Consider the following 23659-nt stretch of genomic DNA (forward strand, 5'->3'; position numbering starts at 1 on the left):
ATAAAATTCACTATTTTGACCATTTTAAAGTATGTCCAGAACAGTGGTTCTTAGTGTGTTCACAGTATCCTGCAGCCCTCTTCACTATCCAATCCCAGACCATTTTCATCAAACACACAAAATGCCTGTGAGCCACTAGGTGGTCACTTCTCATTGCCTCTCCCCCCGATGCCCCTGGCAAACATTAATCTACTTCCTGTCTCTGTGGATTTGCCTATTCTGGCATTTCGCACCCATGGAATCAGACAACACATGGACTTTGTGTGTGGCTTTTTTCACTTAGCGTAATGTTTTCAAGATTCATCATGTTGTAGCATCTCTGATATTTAATTACTTTTTATGGCTGCATAATATTCCATCATGTGGATATACCACTTTTTTTTTAATCTATTGAACAATTGACGAACAATTAAGTTGTTTCCACCTTTTAACTATTATGAGGAGTGTTGCTAAGAACATTCATGCACAAGCTTTTGGTAGATATGTTTTCACTTCTCTTGGGTGTACACCTGGAAGTGGGATGTTGGATCATAGGGAGATTTTATATTTCACATTCTGAGGAACTGTTAACCTGTTTTCCACAGTGGCTGCCCCATTTTACATTCCCACCAGGAGTGAATGAGGGTTCCAGTTTCTCTATATCCTCCCAACGCTTTGCTGCATCTCTTCCCTATTCCTTTCTTTTTTTGATTATAACCATCTTTGTGTGAAGTGTGCCATCTCATTATGTTTTTGATTTGCATTTCCCTAATGACTGATGGTTGTGAGCATCTTTTCATATGCTTATTGACTCAGCCTCTTTTTTTTATTATTCTTCCAGTAAATATTTGTGTTTGATGAGTCCTTATTGTATGGCCAGGCCTAGGATATGGGCCCTGCCCTGAGGTTACTCACACTCCAGTGGGGAAGGTAGACCTCATAGTAGATGATTACAACATAGTAAGAAAAGAGGCTACAGAGAGTTGTGTACGATGTGTATTGGGGCCTTTGAGGAAGAAGAAGGAGTTGCTGAGTGGAGGCTGAGTGTAGTTTGTCAAACAGACCAGAGGGGGAGGGTGACATTCCAGTTATACAGAAGAGCGTGGAATCTTGGTTATAGCTGGTGGAAGTGTGGCTTCCTGGTATCAGGTAGGGAGAGGAGCACTCCAGGCAGGCACTGGGCAGGTCTCCTCCCCAAAAAGCAAGCCAGACAGCAGGCTCTGAGCCAGCAGCAGGCTCTACTCAGCTTTGCCATCCACCATATACACAGGGCTCTGTTGCTTTCAAGGCACATACTCAGTTGATTTGATCCCCACTTGAGGTACATGTTATATCTCCATTTCTACCAAAAAAGGAAAAATGCCATTCACTGACATAGCAAGCTTGCCTGACTTCTTACCCCACCGAGTGGCAAGACTGGACTTGGAATCCAGGTTGTCTGACTCCTAGTTTTTTCCACACCTATTGGCCAGACCTCAGTTCCTCTTACCTTGACTTTCGAGGCCGTTTAGTCTCTGAGCCCCAGTCGCCTTAACTTCCTTCCTTGCCTCTTTTTCCTGCCTATAACTGAACCCTGTTTTGTAACCATTCCAGTCTAAATAGTTTCCCAACCTGCCTTTTTAGTTTCTAGTCTGTGTCCCTTTTGTGTGGTCCAGATTCTTACCATCCTTAAATGGCTATCCTTTTATGAGCACTGACTGCCCAAGTACTATCCACTCCCTTCAAGTTCTTAATAGAACTTGATACAGAATTGATCATCTTCACAGTATCCGGGCATACTGATCGAGTCACAGATGAGGAAGCAGGATCGGAGAAGTAAAGTAACTTACTCAAGATCATTCAGTAAGTAAAGAGTCTAGCTCAAATGCCATGTCCTCTCAAAAGCCTGCCATGGTTGCCCTGACCTCCTTTGCCCTTGAGATCCTATAGCACCTACTTCCCCCTTATTCAGACTCATTATCTGAGATCTTGGATTATCTTTTTCATTGATTTTTATCTTGTGCCCCCACAACTGGGTGTTCACTCTCCATGTTCTGGGGCCCAGGCTAGAACTTGTAAGTGTAAATTCTCAGTACATACTATGCTGAGGCGTAGGGGGAAATCCTCTGGACGCTGGTTACAGGAACTGGGTTCTGTTCACGTTTTGACCCTGACTTCTCTGACCTTGCACAGTTAAGGAGCTGTCCAGAATGAGCACCCTGCCTGTGCTGCTCTTCCTGTATCCCCCGTCCTGATTGTTGAGTGATGGCTCTGTGAGCGTCACCATCTGGAGCCTCAGTCTCCTCATCTGCATTATGAAAAGGTTGAACGCGATGATCTGAGGATTGTTCTTAGTGCAAATACTGCCTAGTTTTGTGCATCTGAACGATTGCCTCTCTCCAACCAACATGATCCTGAGCTACCAAGTTTCAGCTCAGGGAGGCGCAGAGCATAGCTTGTCATTTCTAGTTTGTTGTCTACATCTCAAACCCTTGCCCTTGAATTTGTCAAACTGACAACTAACTCTGGAGCTTTGCCCCAACACATTCAGAAGTCCTAAACACCCAGCTTCTCATCCTCTGTATCTATTTTTTCACATGTGAAAACGCCCATCTACCCCATTTTGGGATAACTTCATTTGAAATACTTTCTCTAGCTTTTATATTTTAGCAGCTTTTTGACTTAGAGTCTCCAGTGATTTATAGGAGAGGAAGCTGTTGCTCTTTTAGAAAGACCACAGTCCTTGCTGTTGTTCATGCCTAACTCATTGGAGGTATTTTATAGGCACAAAGAGAACAAAAACAAGCCTTTCTTGTGAAAATGGACCCTGGGGATTGCCCCTCCAGTTAGTGGGAAAGGCCGTTTCCACCTCTGATCAGGAGAAGGTTGTTAAAGACTAGTCGTTTTTCCTGGGCAGTTCTCTTATGCTCTGCACCCTTCTTAGGTCATTCCTTTATTATTTTTTTAAATTGTATCTTTATTCACCTTATGTTTAAGGAAATAAAAATGATTCTGAGCACGTTGATAGTGTCAGTTTTAATGATCTGTTCATTGAGAGCCTAATGTGTACCAGGCACTGTGCAGTGAGTTATGCGAATTTTTGCTGCCGTCCCCCCAGCTCCATTATGGAGCAGACCCCGGACCTCTGGGAGACTAAGGCCTCGAGTCTCCCTCCTGGCCCTGCTATGCAAAAACTGAGGTTCCCACTGAGGTCTCTCTGGCTCCAGAGGCCCACTCCTCTCCAGCGGGGGCTCCCTTCCTAAGACTGTTTGGGAAGATGTGGCATTTGACTACATTCTAGAATAGTTGTATGCTTATAAGCTTCCTTCTCAGCTTTACTAACAAGTTGTGAAGAGAGAAGCCTGGCTTGGGGGAAGTGTAAGAACATGTTTAACACACACACATATGCATGCACACACACACACTCACACATAAAGACCCTCAGAGACTGTGTTTAACCAGCTACCTGGCCATGTGCCACATCCAGCGTTGGGCAACATACTAGAAAGTGCATTGGGGATATAGCAGTGGGAACCTTTGAGGAGTTAAACCATAGCTGCCAGAGTCTCAGTTCAAGCCCAGAACACAAGACCCCAAAATATTTACCACAAGGGGCCAGTTCCAGGTTCAAGTTTCTACCTTTACAACTCTCCTCTTTGAATTTTTACTTTTGACATCTGCAGTGAAAGACGGATCTGGGGAATAAAGTCTGACATCTGTGCAGGAGAAAAAGAAAATCTCTTTTAGAGTGTCTGCAGTTGAGCTCAGAGTGAGGAAGTGAGGGGAAGTAACATCCGCTTGTATTTGTGTAGCACCTTCCAGTTCATAGTTCCTTCTGGCTGTACCCTTATCACACGTAAGCTCTGGGTGAGATGCCAGAGGCCTGTTTCTCCCTCCTGGCTCTGCCTCAGACTCACACCTTGGGCAAGCCCCTCTGTCCTCTGGGTTTGAGTCCTGTCAAATGAGAGACTTGGACCAGTTGGCCCGCAGGGCCCCTCAAGCTCTGTCATCCTGTGATCTGAAAGCAGTAGATTTTTTTTTAATTTTTTTTTATTTATTTATGATAGTCACACAGAGAGAGAGAGAGAGAGGCAGAGAGAGAAGCAGGCTCCATGCACCAGCAGCCCGACATGGGATTCGATCCCAGGTCTCCAGGATCACGCCCTGGGCCAAAGGCGGGCGCCAAACCGCTGCGCCACCCAGGGATCCCCCCTGAAAGCAGTAGAAAGGCAGTAAATGTTACCTGTTACTCTTCTTACATCTGTCTTACCTCAGCCTGTCCTGCGTCGGGACTGTGGGGAGGCTCCACCTCCATAAGAACCATCGTCCCTTTCATGCTTATTGGCACCTGCACTGGCAGAAAAACACCACGTTTTCCTGGGAATTCACTTGGCTTAGAAAGATCTTGATTGTTGAGGGGTCCATGGGCTACTTAAGCAATCTAAGGGCCATTCCAGCTCCAAGATTCCATAAAAGGCCACCCTTGAAGGTATACTTGGAGAAACCCTAAAGCAAAATCATCGGATATTATTTCAACACTGTATGGCGGTGCTTGTAGCATATTCCTCTGACCCTAGAGTTTGGCCTGCACTGCTGCTTTTAGGAGCAGGAGGGACAGGTCTCGGGTTTGTTTGCTTTTCCTTTTTAACTGGTCTGGCCTCCATCATTCTCTAGCATTTGAGGTTGTGGGTATTTTGAGCATTTTGACTCATAATGAACCTTGTTCTCTTGATATGCATTTTAGAAGACAAATCTGACCTTGAAAACAGTGTGATGCAGAAGAAAATAAAAATCCCCAAACTTTCTCTCAATCACATAGAAGAAGATGGGGAGGTTAAAGATTATGGGGAAGAAGATTTACAGCTTAGACACATCAAGGTAACAAAATCTTTCCCTTTTTTTTGGAAGTTCATGGGGGCATTGTCAGAATCTTGATAGCTAGAATTCTAGTCTGGCCTCTTCTCCCCATATAAATGTCCTCCGGGAGTTTTTTCAGGTTGGGAGAGTCTTAGGACAGCTAGTGTGTGTTTGCCTTGCTGGCCAGCTTTCCAGGGACCCTGACTCATGCTGTGCCACCACACGCTGCCTGATTGCCCCATCTAGGCAGTGTCATCACTGCCGAGGGCCTGGAATGGTGCTTTCCTCTCTGGCCTCTAGCTCTGAGCTCCAGGAATATTAAACAGCCATCCTCAGGCAGCAGTTCAGAGCCTGTCACTATCAGATGGCCCCTAACAGCTAGGGGGGTAGGCTCGAGAGGAAACAGAATGTGCCGGGTTTACACAAAAAGTTTGTGGGACCCCGGGTTGGAAGAAAACTTTTACCTGAAGTTGCATCTCCTTTGAAGTGCCTCCCAGTTGGTCTCCTCCAGCCTTAACTTGTAAACTCACTGAATATCTTGTGCAATAAGCCAGATGTTTTTTTTCTGTAAAATGAGTGCCCCAGAGGGAAGGGAAGGAGAAAGAAGCCTGCCTTGATCATTGACCATGGTCTGATTTTGGACACAAGGTCAAGGATGTTCCCAAGGCATAGTCCCAGAGATGCGACTGAGTTCAGATGATGCATTCACTGCACCCGTGCTACGGGCCTGGCCCTGTGCTGGTCCCCGGGGTCACGGAGACCAGGCGGACGTGGTCACTGCCCTTGGGGTCTCACAGTGCTGTGATGCAGACAGTTACGTACAGTGATCAGTACGATTTCAGCAGATAAATTCATCTAAACTAGCAGCCCCTTCTCCCGATGGATAAAACGATGGGATAGGATTTTTGTCATCTAACTCAATCTCAGAAGCATGTTGTTTTTGTTGTTTCTGTTAAGCACCCAGAAACTTACCAAGAGGTTAAGGTGGGCTTGACCTGATGTAGTTAATTTGTCTGGAACCCACTGTCTTTGGTTGTCCACACCTCCCACAAGTGCCCCCAGTCAGGAGAGCTCCTGGCCCTCCTGCCTTGAGTGAGGAATTCGTTTGGTCCTGTAACTCCCACTCACCCTCAATGGAAGCCTTGTCTACTTGAGCTGCAATTTCCTCAGGCAGCTGAAACCCCAGCCCCTAGATAGTCCTGGATAATTTTCTTCTCAATGAACTATGCTCTATATGTCCACTGTCTTCCTGAGCTTGCACTTGGCGAGAGTCCGAGGATTGGCTGGCAGATGTGGGGGAAGGGACCTGGTGCTGGAAACGGGGCTCTAGGTTCCCGGCCTGCTGTGTCTGCAAGCTCACCATGTGACCCCAAGCGTAGTCCTTCCCCTCTCTGAGCCTCAGTGTCCTCACCTGGAAAGGGAGGGAGTTAAACTGAAGGAACTTCCAGTGCCAGCATTCTTTGAACTTTTCAGTTAAGTAAACATTTATCAAGCCCCTGCCAAGTGCCAGTTCTGAGTAGGCAGTGGAGGAACAGAGAAAATAAGACATGGCTCCTGCCCTAGATTAGAACAGATTAGAGGTCTTAGCGTCCTTCCCAATGAAAGCATTCTTGAGGAAAAGGTTACTGCTGGAATGCCCTTTGGTTTTTGTGTGTTAGGGGTGGGGGTGTTTTGTTTTGTCTTGGGGTTTTTTGCCTTTTATGTTTTTGTGGTTGAGGAGATTTGAGTGGTGACTCCCCTGGGATGGTTTGGCCTGGCCTGGTTTCTCACAGATTCTCCCCCAATATACATTAAACACCCCCATGTGCAAGTTCCTGCCTAGGCCCTATGGGCAGGGTGGGCATGGTGTAATGTGCACCAAGGAGGCAGAGTGATGGAATGGAAAAAGCACTGGCCTGGGAAACCACCACCTGCCCAACTCCACCACCAACTGACTGTGTGACCTTATGCAGGACTCTTCCCCACCCTGAATCTCCATTTCCTCATTTGTAAAATGAAAGGCTTTGACTGAGTGTTTGCACAGGTTTCTCCAAGTACTGATGTTCTGTGGTTCTGTGATTCTAGGATTGTCTGGGGAAATATTGAGCCGCAGTCCAAGAAAGTCCCAGCTGCCCTTGCCTGAACTGATTCTCGTTGTCCTACACAGAGACCCGAGGGGCGGAAGCCGAGCGAAGTGGCGCATAAGAGCATTGAGGCCGTGGTGGCCCGGCTGGAGAAGCAGAACGGCCTGAGCCTGGGCCACGGCACGTGTCCAGAGGAGGTCTTCGTGGAGGCCTCACCGGGCACGGAGGACATGGACAGTCTGGAGGATGCCGTCGTGCCCCGGGCTCTGTACGAGGAGCTGCTGCGCAACTACCAGCAGCAGCAGGAGGAGATGCGCCACCTCCAGCAGGAGCTGGAGCGGACTCGGAGGCAGCTGGTCCAGCAGGCCAAGAAGCTCAAGGAGTACGGGGCACTCATGTCTGAAATGAAGGAGCTCCGTGACCTCAACCGGAGGCTCCAGGACGTGCTGCTCCTGAGGCTTGGCAGTGGTGAGTGCCCCAGCAGGCTGCCTACCGCTCCACGCAGGGGGTGGGGGGCTTCGTGTGGCTCCTCTGCCAGGAGGTGTAGGCATGCACGGGGTGGGGACACAGGCCACGTGCCCCCGAAGCTAGGGCAAGGCAGAGGCTTGGCCCAGCATCGCCCAGAGGTAGAGCCACTCCCCTCCCACAGTGAGTGTGCAGGAGCCTCTGAGTGCAGCGGCCTCAGCCCCCTCGCACACAGTGGGCCACCTTGACAGGTGTGGTGCAGAGAACCTGGGCCGTCATTCCTTTAGGCATCCATTCAGCAACAGGCAATACTGGGGGCTGCAGGAAACCTCTCTATGGTGGTTCCAGGAACACAAAGAGAACTAGACATGGTCCTAAAAAGTGTATTGCCTAAGGTCAGAAAGCAATAAATGCCATGGGTGGTTGCAGAAAATGATAGTTTAGAAGTTGGGGGGGGTTGTTGGTAACTGAGGGAGACTTCGGGAAGGAGGTGGCCCTTGAGGCAGGCCTTGAAGGGTGGGGGTGTCTCAAGGCACAAGAGGAGGCAGGGACAGCAGGCCGCTGACGATGGGGAAGCGCCCGAGTGTGCTGAGAAGAGGTACCGCACGTGTAGTTTGAGGACAGGTGGTTGAAGACCTTGGAAACTGTGCCAGCCGGGGTGTCGGGCTTGTTTGAGAGGGAAGGAGGAACGCTAAACAGCTTTGAGGAAGAGGCACATGCCCTTGGGAGGATTAACACGAAGATGTAGAAAACTCCTTGGGTTTGCTCGTAGAAGAGCTGAAGAGGCTCTTAGCGCTGCAAGCAGTATTAACAAAGCCAAGGTTTAGGTTTTCTCACCTAACGTGGTTTAGAAGCTGGAATCAGGAAATTTAAAAAGCAGCAGCCTTGACAGCAGGGAGAAACAACTGCCTAGCAGAGAGAACAAGAGAGAAACCCTCTCTCAGAACACAAGACACCAGAATTGTAAGAGAGGCAGGTCAGTACTGCGGAAACCCGGGTAACACGGGTTCACAGCCTCCACGTCCCCGGAGGACAATCATTAATAACCCCGGGCCAGGGTTTTTCGCTTAAAAATGGGAGCAATCTAGTTTAGAAACACAAGTTCTATTCCCAAAGTTTGAATCAAATATAATTTTGCTCTCAAGAAGGAAGGTTTGTGTTATCTAGATAATAGGTTTCTATGTAAAGCCTCATTCATTCCTCTTTGATGTTTAGATAAATGTGCTCCTACCCTGCCTTACTTATATTTATAGGTACCTTTTATATTTTAAAGTGTGTTCCCGAGGCAGTGTCTCGGTAGATCTTCAGAAGGGCCGAGAGGCCTTTCCGTGCCTTTGTCGCAGAGAAGGAAACTGAGGTTGGGACTTACCCAGACTCACTGGGGAGTCAGAGACAGAATTCATGTCAGACCAAGTCCCCTGATACCTAGGCCAGTAATTTCCCCACTTTCCAACCCGGCCTTGGCCTCGACCCTTCTCCCAAGTTGTAGCCCGTCCAGGTGCACAGTGGCACGGAGGGTCACATGTGGTACACAGCGTTTCTATATCAAAATAAAATCTTAAAGAGAAGCCCTAACCATAAAAATTCGCAGAAGCTATATTGGTCCTGGAGTGGGGGGTGGGGAGAGAACTGGAGTCTTCAGAGAGAGGAAGTGTTTCCTGGTCTTCAAATGAATAATTTTTATTTTCACTTCACCTTGTACACTACACCTTTCTGTAAACTTCTTGTGGGGAAAAGCACAGTAACAACAAAAACTCTCCGCACCATTGTTTCGACTCCTAGGGAAACTACCTATTTTGTATGATCGTGAACTGGGCTTAAACTCCAGAAACCACTCCTGGACCTCTGGGGCAATACAACGCCTCTGTGTTTTGCATCACTATGTGCCATCTGTCGTCTGAAAACACTTAGGCACACTTGACCTCAGCCAGGTTCAGTGTCTTGGACTGTCCAGGCTCCTGTGCCGCACGGCCTTGAATGCCATCCTGAGGACGAGTGGCAGGCTCTTCCCTGATCAGAGTCCCCGTTGTCTTCACAGTGCGTGGGCTGCATGTAAGGCAGCTCAAGCCGCAGGTGTGTGTGGAGTGGCCACCACGTGCATGCCCCGTGCTCTAGGGGCCCTGGGCATCTGGAACACCACACGGATGGTCTCTGACCTGGAAAGGCTTAAAGTCCGTTGGTTAGCCCTTGTTGATTGGAGAATAATAATGTGCCACAGTCTGAGACAAATCCACAGGAGTATAATAGAAGGGTTTCTACCCTGAGGGGAGTTTGTATCTTTGCATGGATATGGTCTAGTCTCCCGAACCCACCAGGCCCGGATTCATACCCAGCTTTCCTGCTTCCCACCCTGGCTTTCGGAACATTCTTTCCTTCTTTCCTTCTTCCCTTTCTTCCTTGCTTCCTTCCCTCCTTCCCTGTTTTCTTCTTCTAGTTATTCCCTGGTCTCCTGCCGTGTAGTGGTGAGAGTTTGACCTATTTCACATATAGCCCTTGTCTTCTGCCCTGGAAGAGGTCGGTTTGATGAAGGAGGTAACCACTGACACAACTAGTGACAGCACTGGGCATAAATGTCACCATGAGGACAAAAGCACGTGGGACCATGGGACTGCAGAGAGGGGCGCCCACAGAACTGGGGCGGGGGGGGGGTTGGGGAAGAAAGGCTTCCTGAAGAGAAGAGAAGAGAAGAGAAGAAGGCTTCCTTCCAGAGAATACCTCTCAGACCTTTGGTGTTCTCCTCTGCAAAGTGGAAATAATAATTCCCCTCACAGCCTTGTGACGCACGCATGGCACCTGGCATTCTGGCTGGGGCCCGCTTACCATCGGCCTCTTTCTCACACCACCTGGTGGAGGGGCTGACAAGGGGCCCTGTTCGGTTTTTAACTGTCTCCCCTAACTAGTAATTGGCTGTATGACCTTGGGTGGGTTAGCTAACTTCTCTGTCAGGGCCTTTTAGTAGAGAAGATAACAGGCAATACGCATGTGTCTGTATATGTTAACTCATCCAACACTGACCATACGCTTTCTGAGCCTAGGGGCCTAGAGAGATACAAAGAAGACTAAGACGTTGGAAGCTGGGGTGTGGGTAGTGATGGAGGTAAACACGTAAGCATAGGGTTGAAATGCAGTCTTCCGAGCCCTGGAGGAAGGGGGCTAGCCTAGAGCCTTTGAAGGTGGAAGTGTCTTGGTGAGTCTGGGAGGACACCGCCCGCTGTAACAGCACCTCATCTGTACAGGTCAGCAGGAAACTGGTAACGTGGCAGAGGAGAGCCAGAAAGTGCCTAACACTGTCCTCGTTCTTGGCGTCATATGTCCCGAGAGCACGTCCTGAGCTATACCACCCTTGGCCCCCTGAGCCTGACCCAAGCAGTGTTCTTAGGGGCCCTTCCTTGCGCATTTTCTACCGTCCACCTTGTCTGGGGGCCCAGCTCAGTGGCCTCTGTCCAGGTGGGGTGCTGGGCCATCTGCAGCATAACAGGCAGGTGCAGAGGCAAGAGAGGCCCCTGGGTCAGCGATGCTCAGTTTTAAGAGGAAGGCTACCTGCTTGGGAGAATCCTTGCTGACTGCCCCAGACCCTGGGGTCCCGCAAGGTGGTAGATGAGAAGGCGCAGAGAGTGGGAGTGTGGCCCCTGAGCAGAGTGCTGAGCGGCCCTCCAGCAGCCAGGAATTGTCACCGTGCGCCCGGTGGAGGTCAGGGCCCGAAGGGAAGAGGACAGCAGCAAGATAGCATAAGAGACCTCCCTGGATGGCTCACTGCTTCCTTTGCGTACTTACTAACTCATCTTTCATTCGTTCCATGAATACACACAAGCTGGATGTGACAGGACGGATTCTCTAGAGCAGAGAGCACTGGGGTTGTGACAGAGCTTACCCAGGGACTGAACCAGTGCCCTCGTGTTGCTGGTGAGACAGGCCCAGAGCGCGTCACAGGCCTGTTGCCAGGGGTCTCCTGACACCGGGTCCCACATGCCTCCCTGCCCTCACCTACATGGCCTCCTTTAACCCCTGAACTTCATCGTCACGGCTGTGGGTGTGGCTCCTCTGCCCCCATGCCCCACAAAAGACGTCTTCCCTGTGACACAGAACGTGCCTTCTGTGAGGGGAGCATGGGAAGTAGCCCCCTCTGATGAGCCCCATGCTCCCTGCGAGGGTCACTCCTGTCAGGGCCTCTGTGACAACATCAAGCTTAAGTGAGGAGGCAGATGTCAACAATAAAGCCATGTGACCAGCACGTTATGTTTAATAAATGCCAGGCTCTTTCTCCTTTGGTGCCCTCTTTTGCCCCCCCCCCCCGCCCCTGCCAAGGAAGCAAGTGCTGAGGACTCAGAAGGCATGTGGATATTCCAGCTGCTAAAGTACAGATTCATTTGTGCATACATCCATTATTTTCATTCATTCGGCAAATATTTACGCCTCCTTGGTGCCAGGACTGGGTTAGGTGCTAGGAATATAGAAACAAGACGGTCCCGTTTTTAAAGCCAGAGCCTTAGAGTTCGCTTAATGGGGGCTTGGCCGACTGGGAATTCCAAGGGCCTGGCGGGAAGCACACCTTGGGCAGCCAGTTGCCAGGGGGAGCTTGGGTGTACAAGGGGGACTCCGGGGTCTCTCTCGGTTTCTACTGGGCCCCGTCCCTTGTATCAGAGGTCAAAGACAAAAGCTTAGATATTGTCCTCAGTGTTAGCACAAGTGCCTCTCAGTGAAGCTCGTTTTGGTGCAATTCAAGTGATTTTAGTTCAGCTGATGCCAGAAAGGGCTCTGTGAGGGATATAGAGAAGGGGACACAATCGCTGCCTTCGAGGTGCACACTCAGGCCAGTGGGGGCACACACGGTACCCAGCACCACTCCAGGCAGAACAAAGCAAGTGCTATAATTGCAGGAGGGAGGCACATACTGGTTTTAGATTTTGGGTGTGCTGTGTCAGGGAACGTAGGTGGAAATGATGGATTCGGACCAGGAAGAGGCATGGGCGATGAGCGCAAGAGCAGTAATTCACACGTGCGTGACACTTGACAGTTTCAAAGCACCTTGATATTTTTATGTCATCAGACACTGGCGATGGCTGTACTGCGAGGCCAGGTAAGGGTGATTATCCCCATTTGAGTTCGGAGAAGCAAAAAGAAGAGCTAATATCCCCGTTGGCCAGATCACAAGCTGGTTGAGATTTTTGAAGGGGAAAGCCGTTGTGGTCTGCAAATCTGTCTTGCCTCCTCAGAGCTGCGTTTCTATCACCTCTGTTCCCCTCTGGGCTCGTGCCTTGTGTTCTGTCCAAGGTCCGTTAAAATACCAGCTTTGATCTTTAAAATCCTTTGCGGTCCAAGCCGGATTCTTGAAGCACAGGTTTCTGATGGTGCCTTTGAAAAGGCAGCTAATGTCAGCCAAGTGCCTCCTGCTGGCTCTCCCCTGTGTTGGAGGCCGCCGAGCTTCGGCAACAGACGTCACTGGGGTTTGAATCTCGGCTCTCTGGGTCAGAACGTGTGCCACTTCAAGTAAATGATTGAGCCCTTCTCAGCCTCTGTCTTCTCTTCTGGAGGATGGGTATCTTAATGCCTGCCACGTAGCCAGCTTGCTGATTGACAGCCTGCGTGGGACAGAAGTGCTGGGGTTTTGAACCCTGGCTTTTCCGTGGTCTCATTTGTTACTTAACTTTCTGGGCCTTCGTTGCCTCATCTGTAGAGCTGGGTCAGTGACATCACCAGCCATTACAGTTCTTATGAGGAGGGAATGAGCAAATGGGTGTGAAGAGCGCTGTCCAGGGGCCGCACATAGTAAGTGCACAGTGGGTTCGGCATAAATGACGTGGGATCATTTGAGCTTGCACATGCGATAACGTTTGTACGATGCTTGGTGTATCGTAGACTCGTTGTCCTGCAGCAGAACTCAGGTGTGGTTGTCTTGGCGTGTCTTAATCTTTGGTCAACCCCTACCGTCTCCTGGACACTGCTGCTTCCCTTGGTAAGTCCTTGGAAATCATTCTTACCTCGTCCATTTTACAACCTTGCCTGGACTCGATCTCAGGTTCACTGATCGGTAGTTGATAGAATTCTCCCTCCACTCACTGTCCTGGGCGGCATTCAGGCCTCCTGTCCGCAGCCTCAGCCACTCCTTTTGCTCCCCTCAGTCCTTCAGACCTCACTCTTCGTGGCTCATCTCCTCTTTGCCAGGGCGCTCCTCCCAGGCCTGTCCATCTCAGAACCCCTTGCCATATCCTGCAGCCTCAGTCCGTTGTCACCAATAAGCAGGAGCACTCACAGAGTGGGCGGTGAGGGAGGGTGCAAGAGGATGGGTGAGAGACACCTGTCAGGTGGGGTGTGTGTGTCCCCGTTGCACAGGTGAGGCCCAGGAGGCCCACGAGCTGCTGACTGCCTCAGTGAGTGGCGGGGTGGGGCCAAAACCCTGTGCCCCATCCCTCCTTGACTTGGATGGCAGGAAAAGCAGTGAGAAGTGCAATTGCTGCTCTGAAAGAAATGGGTAATCTTCTACTTTGAGGGGATTTTGCACCATTGACTGAAAGGTTACCTACAACTCCTCCTAGGTTATTTTAAGAACAGATTTCGGAGTGACAGGGCAGTCCAGGACCCTCCTTCCTTTTTCTCCCTGGGGTTCATCTTTATAGGGCAACGGGGCTGGGGCTAAGGGACAACTCCAGGCTGTCCCTTTGCTACCTGCTTGGGTCGCTAGAACAGGTAGGCACTGCCGGGCTCTCCTCCATCGCCAGGACAGGAAGGTACTTTACCCTTAGAACAGGGCTTCGCCTGGTGGTCACTGGCTTTGGGGTGGCCGTGTGGCAGGCTTGTTCTCTGCTGGATTTGCCGGTCAGAGGGTACAGAGGTTGGAGAGAGCTCCTTACAGGCAAGGGGTGGCCTCTTTGAACACCTGCTTTGGGCCTGACCCTCGGTGCTTGTCATACGAGAACAGCCTCTGCAGTAGAGAGGATCATCGGCTGAGGCCTGGAGAGCAGGCTCAGAGCGTTCAAGGGCCCTTCCTGAGGCCACCCAACCAGGAGATGCTAGAGCCAGGTTTCAGATTGAGGCCTTTTCCATACACCAGGCAGGCTCATCCCACAGGCATCCAGCCCCATGTGTCTGCAGTGGCTGCATCTCCCCCGCCTTCGTGATTAGACCCCCTTTACTGCTCCAGTGGCTCGTGGGACTGCTTAACCTTTGAGTTACTGGATGGGATGTTACCTGCCTAATTTAAGAGCCTGCTATTTCTCCATAGTTTTAGCCTTACCAAGCCGCACAATCTCGAGACACCAACCAGAAGGTTCCTAGAGTTTTTATAGAAAGTATCTCTTTAAATAAAAACCCAACGCAGCCTCTCACCCCCATCTTCTAGCTGGGAAAACTGAGGACCAGAGAGGGAAGAGGACCAGAGAGGGAACAGGATATGCCTAGGCCATGTGGAATCTGAACAAATTCATCATCACGAAGCAACAGAAGGTTAATATTGGAGCCAGGATGAATGGATAGAACCAGTCTGGTTGCTAGGGTTCAGCAGGGCCCAGAGTCTGGCTACAGCCTCCGTTATGTTCCAGGCAGCTGAGTTTGGTTGGAGGTAATTCTTGGAGGGAGTCCCAGAGCTCCCTTGGTGCAGCCTCCTGCACGGGACAGGAAGCCTTCTGTAGCCTCCCTACCAAATGACCATCCAGCCTCCTGTGACACCCCCCAGAGGCAGAAAGCTCACTCACTGCCTTCCAGGGTGGCCCATTCCGTTACCGGATGGCTCTGACTCAAGGGAAACTTTTTTGTGTGTGTGCAGGAACATTTTTTAGACTATTCCTTTGTTCCAGACCGTGCACTGGGCCCAGGACAATCAAATAGCTAAGACACTGGTGCTGCCTTAAAGAGTCACAGCCTCATCAGCAGCTGGGGGGAAATATAGTGTGAGCCTTGCGCGCTCGCAGGAAGGCTCCTTAGGGGACCAGGGTACTGTAGATGGCTGCAAGGCCCACACGAGGATCTAGTTAGGGTTAGCCAAGTGAAGAGGAAGGGAGCAGTACATCAGGCAGCAAGACAGCCTGAACAAAGATTTAGAGCCGAGAGAAGCTGGCTGGACTGCACAGTGAAGAGGTAGCAGGGGGAGTGCTGTCTGGTGGGATGGACTTGTGCTGCTCTGCACGCTCCTGCCCTTTGGATGCTGCCTGGGTCCAGATGGTTAGGTGAGAAGGGAAGAAAAGCCACAGATGAAGAACCAGCCCACCAGCTGGCGGATGATAGGCTCAGAGTTCCTAGAGGTGAGATGAATCCTGGGTACGCCCCCGCCTCCCCACTGCCCCCTGTGGAGTTCTTCACCGGCGCTCCTCCCCCCCCAAGAAGGTCAGAGATGAGCTGAGAGTCCCAGAGGAGCCTGTGAAATCTGAAGCCTGCCTTTGGCCGAGGACATGTAGAGCAGTAGAAGGAGCAAGTCTTCGGAGTCTAACAGCCCGGAACTCGAGTCCTCAGCACCTATGTGGTTTCTGGCACATTACCTGTCTGAGTCTCTCTGGAGAGAATAAGATCTGTTTTGCAGGACTTCCATGAGGAATAGCTTCTTTCATTCAACACATGTTTAATGACTGATGTGTGCCCAAGACGTTGTACTGGGTGCTGTGGAGATAGCAGTGGACAGGACCGTGGCTGCCCTTGGAGCCTGCAGTCTAGCCAGGGGGATGCGAGAGAAATGGTTACTTGAGATCAGGGTGAAAAGTGTTACAACGATTTCAGAAAAAGAGATTCTGGTGTAAGGCATATAACAAAGAAGACATTCAGTAGGTATTGGTCACCTCAGGGAGAAGCAAATTTGAAATGGGCACCCACAATTCCTCAGAGTGGGGAAGATGCCCCGACCCCATGACTGGGGCCCTGGGCCCGCTCCTGCCTCCCTTACTGGGCTTCCGCCCCATGGAGACGGGGGTGCTCACAGGTGCATTCCGACTCCGCTGCTCTGTGTTCTGACCCCTGAGGAGGGGACCCCACTGTGGGGCATCCAGCTGAGCTGCAAGGACTTGCCCAATCTGGTACCTCAGGCTATACTGGCTTTTCCTGCCTGTGCCCAGCAAAGCCTGCTCCAGCCCGTGGTCATGGAAGGTGCTGGAAAAAAGGGGGGGGGGGAGTGGCAGGGAGGACCCAAAGAGCCACTGCTTCCTCTGATCCCATCCCCTGCCTGACCACCCCTCCACCTTCTCCACCAGACATCCTCACTGCAGCCCCCCCAAAGTCATGGAGTCAGTAGTGACCTCTCCCCAGACCCTTGTAGAGCATCACACCGCCGGCTTCCTGGCCGGTCACAGAGCCTTGACTATGTGCCCCGTGCCTTCACTGTATGAGAGTGACTCCCCACCCCAGTCCTTCACTCCCAGTGAGCTCTTGCCCATCTGTCCTCCGTACCGCCGTGCGGAAGTGTGTGACTATCCTTCTGAAGCCTTCCTAGTCTCTTCCAGGTACAGCATCCCTCCTTTGCCTTTGTTCCCAAGTCTTTATCCTGACCCTTGTCAACCACGTGGGGTGGTGATCTGTTGCAGGTCTTTTGTCCCTGCTGGGCCGTGAGCCACTCAGGGCCATCTAGCCCAGGACTGGCACTTAGTAGATGCTTAGCAGATTCTCACTGTAGGAATGTCCCCACCCTCACTGGAGGCATAATGAGGCTAAGAAGCAGATGCATAGTGACAATAGCCCTGAAAGTGGCTGATGCCATTTGAGAAGGAATGATGGGGTCCACAATGGGGATCCGCCTGCCTGGCTCGGGGCGTCTCCCCTGCCTCTTTCCAAGGCTCTTGCGTACTCCCTTCTTTGTTATCTTGCTATTCCTACGTTTGGGTCTTTTCAAACAGAGTGGAATCCTCGTTCTTCTACCCTATCCAGTGGCCTCTGTGCCACAGGAGGGGTTCCGAATGCAAGTAAGAATTTTTACTTGATCCACTTTGCATTTAGGAATAAATTGAATTACACCTGTAGCAGAGAAACTTCCTATTCACTGACAGGAGTAAATGGAATGATTTAGTACTTTTTAAGAAAAACCTGTTATTATTAGCCTTTCCATTTCAGCCGAAGTCAGAAATGGTATTTCGTGTTCAAACAAAGACATAGATTTTGAAGAAACAGGTGACTTCTGAACCTCCTGGAAGTCACCCAAGCATTAACTCATTTTAGAAAGGTCTTCAGGAAGAACAGCAGTAGTCTAACTTGTGCCAGACAGAAACAGAGGAATGATAAAATTTTGTTTATTTGTTGTGCCAACAAACATTTATCAAGCCCCTTACTCTGTGCCGTGATTCCCATTTTATGGAAGAGACCCATGGGGCTTAAAAGGTAAAATAAATAACAGAACCTGTTCTTCCACCAAGTTTGCTGAATAAATCCAGTGCTTCTCTATCAAATCACAGCTATTTGTATGCAAAGCAATGGAGTTTCACAGGTAAAAGTCTCCACTCCTGCAGAACTGGGACAAACTGTATTTTCTTGGGAACCCCAGTGCCTCCCAGGGCCTCGATCTCGGGATGCCAGCAGGGATTGTGTGCTGGATGGGTTCCTGAATGACTGAATGAAAAGACAAGTACTACCTTTTATACTTTTTTAAAAGCTTCCTTTACCCAGCTGAGAGGTTTCTCTCCATGGAAGGTGTATTTTCCCCAGAATAAACCCAAAGTGGATCAAAAGGCTTTTTTAAAAAAAATTCCTACTCTTCCCACAAAGTGAAAAAAAGTTCCTTTGTTACTTAAAATATCTGCACCAGATCGTACAATGCTGTCTCTTAGCGCAAGTGCTTATTATTGTGGCTAATTTGGTCACATGTGTTTGAAGGAGAACAATGCCTCAGAAATTTTTAAAAGCAAAACAGCAATCTGAGGCATTTGTTGTAATGAGATGTAAATTGCCAACATCGGGTAGTAGAGCCGACTAAAATTTGCAATGAAATGTTTTTCTCCCCCTTCCCTTAAATTAAACACGCTAGAGGCCCTCCCTCTTCTCCCCAAAGAAATCACATGCTCTTTTTGTTCCTTTTCTTTCGGATTCTGTAATACTGAACACCCCCTTTTACTGATCGATTCATTCCTTCATTCATCTGCCGTTCGGGGAGCCTCTGTTTTGTGCTGCCTCAGTGCTGGGCTCTTCCAGAGGCATTTTCGACCCCCACTTTGCAGGTAGAAGCCAAGGCACGGAGAGGTGAGGTGACTCGTGTAAGGTCATGCAGCTCTGATTCACACCCGGTCCCCTGAGGAACGCCTCCCAGGACGTGTGCCTTCGGCTGGCCTGCCATCCTTACTGAGGCCGAGGAGCCAAGTACCTTCTGTATACGGTGCTGAAGAAGGGGGAGTCGCAGAGAGCAGCCTTGGGTGCTGCCGAGGGCGGTAGGGAACAGTTTTCCTTGAAGGCCAGCAGACCCCTATACAGTAGTCCCGGAGGAGACAGCCCGAGCCCAGGGCTGTGCCGGGGGTGCCAGGACGGCCCTGTCTCCGCCGAAGCCCCGGTTTAGCAGTGACTAACGGAAGCAGCCAGGGATAATGGGGGGGGGGGGGCGGCGAGCATCGTGTCCTGAGGGCCCACTCGGTGCAGTGGTCATTTCATATATAGGGTCAACTCATCTTCAGTCTTGCCAGGTCTCCATTGTGGCTCCTTCCTTCAGGTGAGCCAACAGGGTCAGAAAGGTTAAGTAATTATTAATGTGGAAATTAGCTGTTGAGGGTAGAATGTGAACCAGGCACCGTGCTGAGCCCTGGTCTCTGAACTAAAAGGACACAGTCCCTGCCTGCCCTCGGGCCTCCCCGTCCAGTGGGGGACAAGTGGGGGAGACAGGCATAGAAAGAGTTGAGTGCGGCTGCTCGTTGTGGGGGTCTGAGCCCGGTGGGTGGGCACAGAGCTCCCCACCTGAGGGAGGTCACAGTTCACCTAAACAGGCAGTGGCACATCCAGGATTTAAACCCCAATGTCTGACTCCAAATTCTAAGCCAAGGGGTGGAGACAATGACTCCCTCCTTTTGAAGAGATGGAGCCACTTCATGGAAGAGGTGGCATTTTGAGTCAGGCCTTGAGTTGCCTGGTGAAGTTTGGCTGGGTGGACGTCTGTGGGATGGAGTGGTCTGACGGCAGGAACAGCGCAGGCCCAGACTGGGGAGCCAGAAGGGGTGGTGTTTGTGTGGAGGGGGCCAGGCTGCACTTTGGAGTGGAGTCTGACTGGGGGGTGGGGGGCAGCAGCAGGTGGAGCCAGAGAAGCATTTGACTCTCAGCCTTCACCCCTGATGTCCCTTATGTGTCCGTCCCTCTGTAGCCATCGGAATCACCTGTCCTGGCTAGCTGTTTCTGATTTGTTTGACAGCCCCAATTTCTACTTCACGGGCTGCCAAAAAGGTCACAGAAGTTTAAAAACGGCTCCCACCCGCCCCAGGCTGCACCCCACAGCACGTCAACTCAGCAGCAGGGCTTTATTTCAGAACCTTTGCCCCAGCCTGCTTAAGTCCCCTCCTCCCTCACAACTCTCTCCCCTCCCGTCACAGAGAATTTGCCGAGATCCTGCAGTGTACCAGGCACTGTGTTGAGGGTGCCAAGACTGCAAAGACAGTAAAATTTTGCCCCCAAAGAGTTTCACAATCTAATGTGGACGATAGACACAGATTGGCAGATGATTGCAGACAGGATTTTCTAGAAGTATTTACAAAGCAGAGACACCCCCACCCCCACCCAGTCGTGATCAGAGCGAGGTCTCACAGAGGAGACACCTAAGCTCCATTCTTGGCAGGCAGATGAGGTGGTGTTGTGCCAGGCTGAGACAGGAGCACGTCCAGAGGCACGGAGGCCTGTGACAAGCAGCACAGGGGGCCCTGGGCCGCGGTGAGTGCAGAGGAGGCAGGTGTTCTGCGCCTGAAGGAGGCTCCGATGTATGACCTCATCTTGATGGTAGGAAGGAAGGCGCTAAGCAAGGAAGGACGCGGCCTTAAGGAGATCTCATTGGCCACCATCGTGGACACAGCTGGGAGAGAACCGGGCCGAAGTCAGGGCCGAACTGGAGTCCTTCTCTTGTCCACCATCTTCTCACAGAAGGAAACAAGAGGCTTTGGAGGAAGGACAGAGATGACCTGTGAGCCAGTGCCACAGGGACCTCATCCTCTCAGCCCAGCGCTTTCTCCTGTTGCTGGACTCAGAGCAGGAAGACACTTCAGATGCCACGCCCTCCGGGGAAGCCAAGGAATGACCTCTCCCCTGGTCTAAGAAAAGACCAAATGCTCCACTTGAGTTTGTGTCTCCGAGTCAACCTGAGATCTCACAGGAGAACCTTCGGCATCTGCTTCTGAAGTCGGATCCTTCATTCATTGTTGTCCTTCCTGTATTCGTGTAGCAAACATTCAGGGAATAGCTCCTCGGTGCCGGGCGCTGGGGACGACGGGAAGAGCAAGGCCCGGGCCCGGCCCTTGCCTAGCTCACTCAGCGTTAGCGGATGCCAGCGGGGCAACCAGGATGCCACCTGCCCTTCTCTGCCAGCTCCTGCATCTCCAGGTCACTCACCCGGGGCCACACTACGACACAGTAGAGCAGGCACACACCTGGCCTTACCCTCCCGGGATGGGCCGCGCTTCTGGATCCGACCATCCTGCTCCCAGCCACGTGGCATTCTGCTTCGTACAGGGCCCACGCTTGCAAGCTTGGAGACCGCCCAGCCTCTGTCTTGCAGATGGCAGCCATGAGCAGCTCGGGACGATAGTCTTGTCCTGGGAAGCTCTGTCATGAGGAATTTTAGTAACAAAATCCCCAGCACCTTCTCAACCACCAGCCAAAGTCTAGGCTGTGGCAACTGAACGTAGAATTGCGACTAGACGGTAGGGCTTTGGTGTATAAAGAGCCCTGTGCCAGGTGATCCACGTGGTTAGGATAAGGGAAGGGGGGACCATGAAAAGCATCGGTTACTTAAGGTAGAGGCACGGCCCCCGGACCCGCAGAGCAGCAGCTCAATCCCTGATCCTGGACAACCTCTGACAGGTTTGCAAAGGGAGCATTTCCAGGGTGCTGAGCTCTCCGTTGGCCTGTGGAGTTGCTCTCCTGCAAAAGATAATCAAGTCATTCAGTCTTATTTACTCATTTTCATCCTGTTTCTCTGCCCTTTGGTAATCAAGACACAATAGGTGATTTTAAAAAATAGTCCATCATTTTTAAACGCTAATGGAGAAGAAAAAAAATATTCTCCTTAGAAAGCACCACCATTTATCCAGCTTCCTTTTGCTGTTTAAACTGCGAGTAATTTGTGTTGATTGCATTAAAATAAAAATCAGGGTAGCTGCTAGATCAGGCAATCAGAAGCTTAATCTGTATTGTATTTTAATTTCTTGGTTGAAATGCTCCTGTCTAGCTCCATACTAGGTCTTAGGGAGGGGGAGCCTTCTGCTTTCCTACCCTCCCTTCTCTAGCTGTGGCCTGCTCCCCTGGAGGCTGCAGGGGGTGGGGGGTGCTTTTGGCAAAGGCGCAATTTGCATATTGCAGCGATGGCCACCCCTCCCACCCCGGTCTTAACAGGACCTCTCTTCTGAGCAGACAGTTGAGTCCCCTGCATTTCCATTCAGACAAGGACACCCTCAAAGACAGCTTCTCCTTCACAGTTAGAGCCTAGTTCATTCTTGTCTTCCAGTTTTCTTCCTTTTTCCTTGTGACATATCATATTATTTTCAAACCTGGGTTTAAGTGTAGTCCAATGGACAAAATAAGCCAGCATATTTATTTTGTGCCACTATGTGCTGATAGATGCGTAGTTAAAAATATTTGCCTTTTATTTTCCTTGGAGTTCTAGACAGATCTCTTTTCTTAACTGCCTAGGTCCTGCCATTGACTTGGAAAAAGTAAAGTCAGAATGTCTCGAGCCCGAGCCGGAGTTACGGAGCACTTTCAGTGAGGAAGCAAATACGTCGTCCTATTACCCCGCTCCTGCACCTGTCATGGACAAGTATATCCTAGACAATGGCAAGGTAGTGTTTCAAGCTCACTATCCATTCCCTGTGAGTGTTTGTTAGCTAGAGTAATGATGGAGAGTGTGGTGGGAGCTTCCTGAGGCACAGCTTGGCCGGCTGGCCTCCTGGCCCGGGCCTAAGTAACTATTTCCAGAATTCGTGTGTTGTAACTAGTGGAGCTGTACTGGGACTTGTTCTTTTCTGACCCCCCTCCATGTTTTTTTAAATACTGGGCCAAAGCAATTGTAAAACTCAACTGACATTTTAAAATAGCTTAGTAGTGAGAAAGATTTTAAAAAGCATGGCCGGGATCCCTGGGTGGCGCAGCGGTTTGGCGCCTGCCTTTGGCCCAGGGCGCGATCCTGGAGACCCGGGATCGAATCCCACATCGGGCTCCCGGTGCATGGAGCCTGCTTCTCCCTCTGCCTGTGTCTCTGCCTCTCTCTCTCTCTCTCTCTCTCTCTCTCTCTCTCTCTCTCCCTCATTCTGTGACTATGATAAATAAATAAAATAAATCTTTAAAAAAAAAAAAGCATGGCCGTTTGATGAAACTTGTCCTACCTTCCTATAAAAGCAGATACATAAAATTTGTAAGGTGTACTAGATATGAAACACTCTGATTGACCGATAACTCAATACGTATCTATTCACTATTTACGACGTACCTACATGTTCTAAACCGAATGCTAGACCCCGAGGATAAGCTGGTGAATGAGACATGCTCCTTGTTGCTCAGCTGTTTCCGAGCTGTATATCCAGCAGTGGTTAGCTCACAGTCCTAGGACTACATATATCTGCTCAGATTGTCTTGTAGGACCCTTAGAAAAAAATCCTGAGAGAAAATCTGAGGACTATTAGTAATTATATTGGTACAGGCGTGAAAAAATGATGAAGTAGCCTTGGAAAACCGTAAAGTCACCTGATACAGCAGCAGGGCAGGGAGGTAACTGTTGTGATATCCTTCTGACATCCACATGGATTCATCTTGGGAGAAGGCTGTTGGAGGCCTTTGTCTAGGCACTGGTCAAGGTCAGTGGTAGTGTTCTGTGTCTGCCACCGTGGCGTACGTTACAGGCATCACCTCTCATTCTCCCCAGAGAATCATCTGTGTCAGTCTATTTTTCTTGCCTTGTGCTTCAGAAGGTCTCTGTTTATCCAGTATTGTTCCCCAGTGGGCTGATGAGAAAGGAAATGTTGTTTTATTTGGGTTCTTCCAGCTACACCCCTGCACTGGCCAAATGGAGACAAAAAGCAAATATTGTCAGCCGAGGAAATGAAATGTGTTAGTCTCGAGGGCTGTCTTGGTTATCCCACCATTCCCTCCTCTCCCACTGAGCACTACCTCCCCCGCAGAGGCAGAACTGATGCGCCAGGCCATCGCCCGTTCTGTCTTGACCTGCTCCAGCCAAC

The 23659-nt window shown here is 50.4% G+C and overlaps 2 protein-coding genes across 3 annotated transcripts in view; both read left to right on the forward strand.

Moving 5' to 3' along the window:
- The window catches only part of AGBL4 (AGBL carboxypeptidase 4), a 1386151-nt gene that overhangs the window by 1165816 nt on the left and 196676 nt on the right, over window positions 1-23659 (forward strand). The window lies entirely within an intron of this gene.
- Window positions 1-23659, forward strand: part of BEND5 (BEN domain containing 5) — a 47077-nt gene that overhangs the window by 11070 nt on the left and 12348 nt on the right. The window contains exons 2-4 of one of the 2 annotated variants that reach the window (XM_055341591.1): window positions 4703-4836; window positions 6962-7346; window positions 22119-22267. In XM_055341591.1, coding sequence (XP_055197566.1) covers window positions 4703-4836; window positions 6962-7346; window positions 22119-22267 — 668 coding nt within the window. The remainder of the gene's footprint in view (window positions 1-4702; window positions 4837-6961; window positions 7347-22118; window positions 22268-23659) is intronic. The other variant, XM_055341592.1, reaches the window with a different exon arrangement.

The sequence above is a fragment of the Nyctereutes procyonoides genome, unplaced genomic scaffold, assembly GCF_905146905.1.
Source record: "Nyctereutes procyonoides isolate TBG_1078 unplaced genomic scaffold, NYPRO_anot_genome, whole genome shotgun sequence".
Taxonomy (NCBI): Eukaryota; Metazoa; Chordata; class Mammalia; order Carnivora; family Canidae; genus Nyctereutes; species Nyctereutes procyonoides.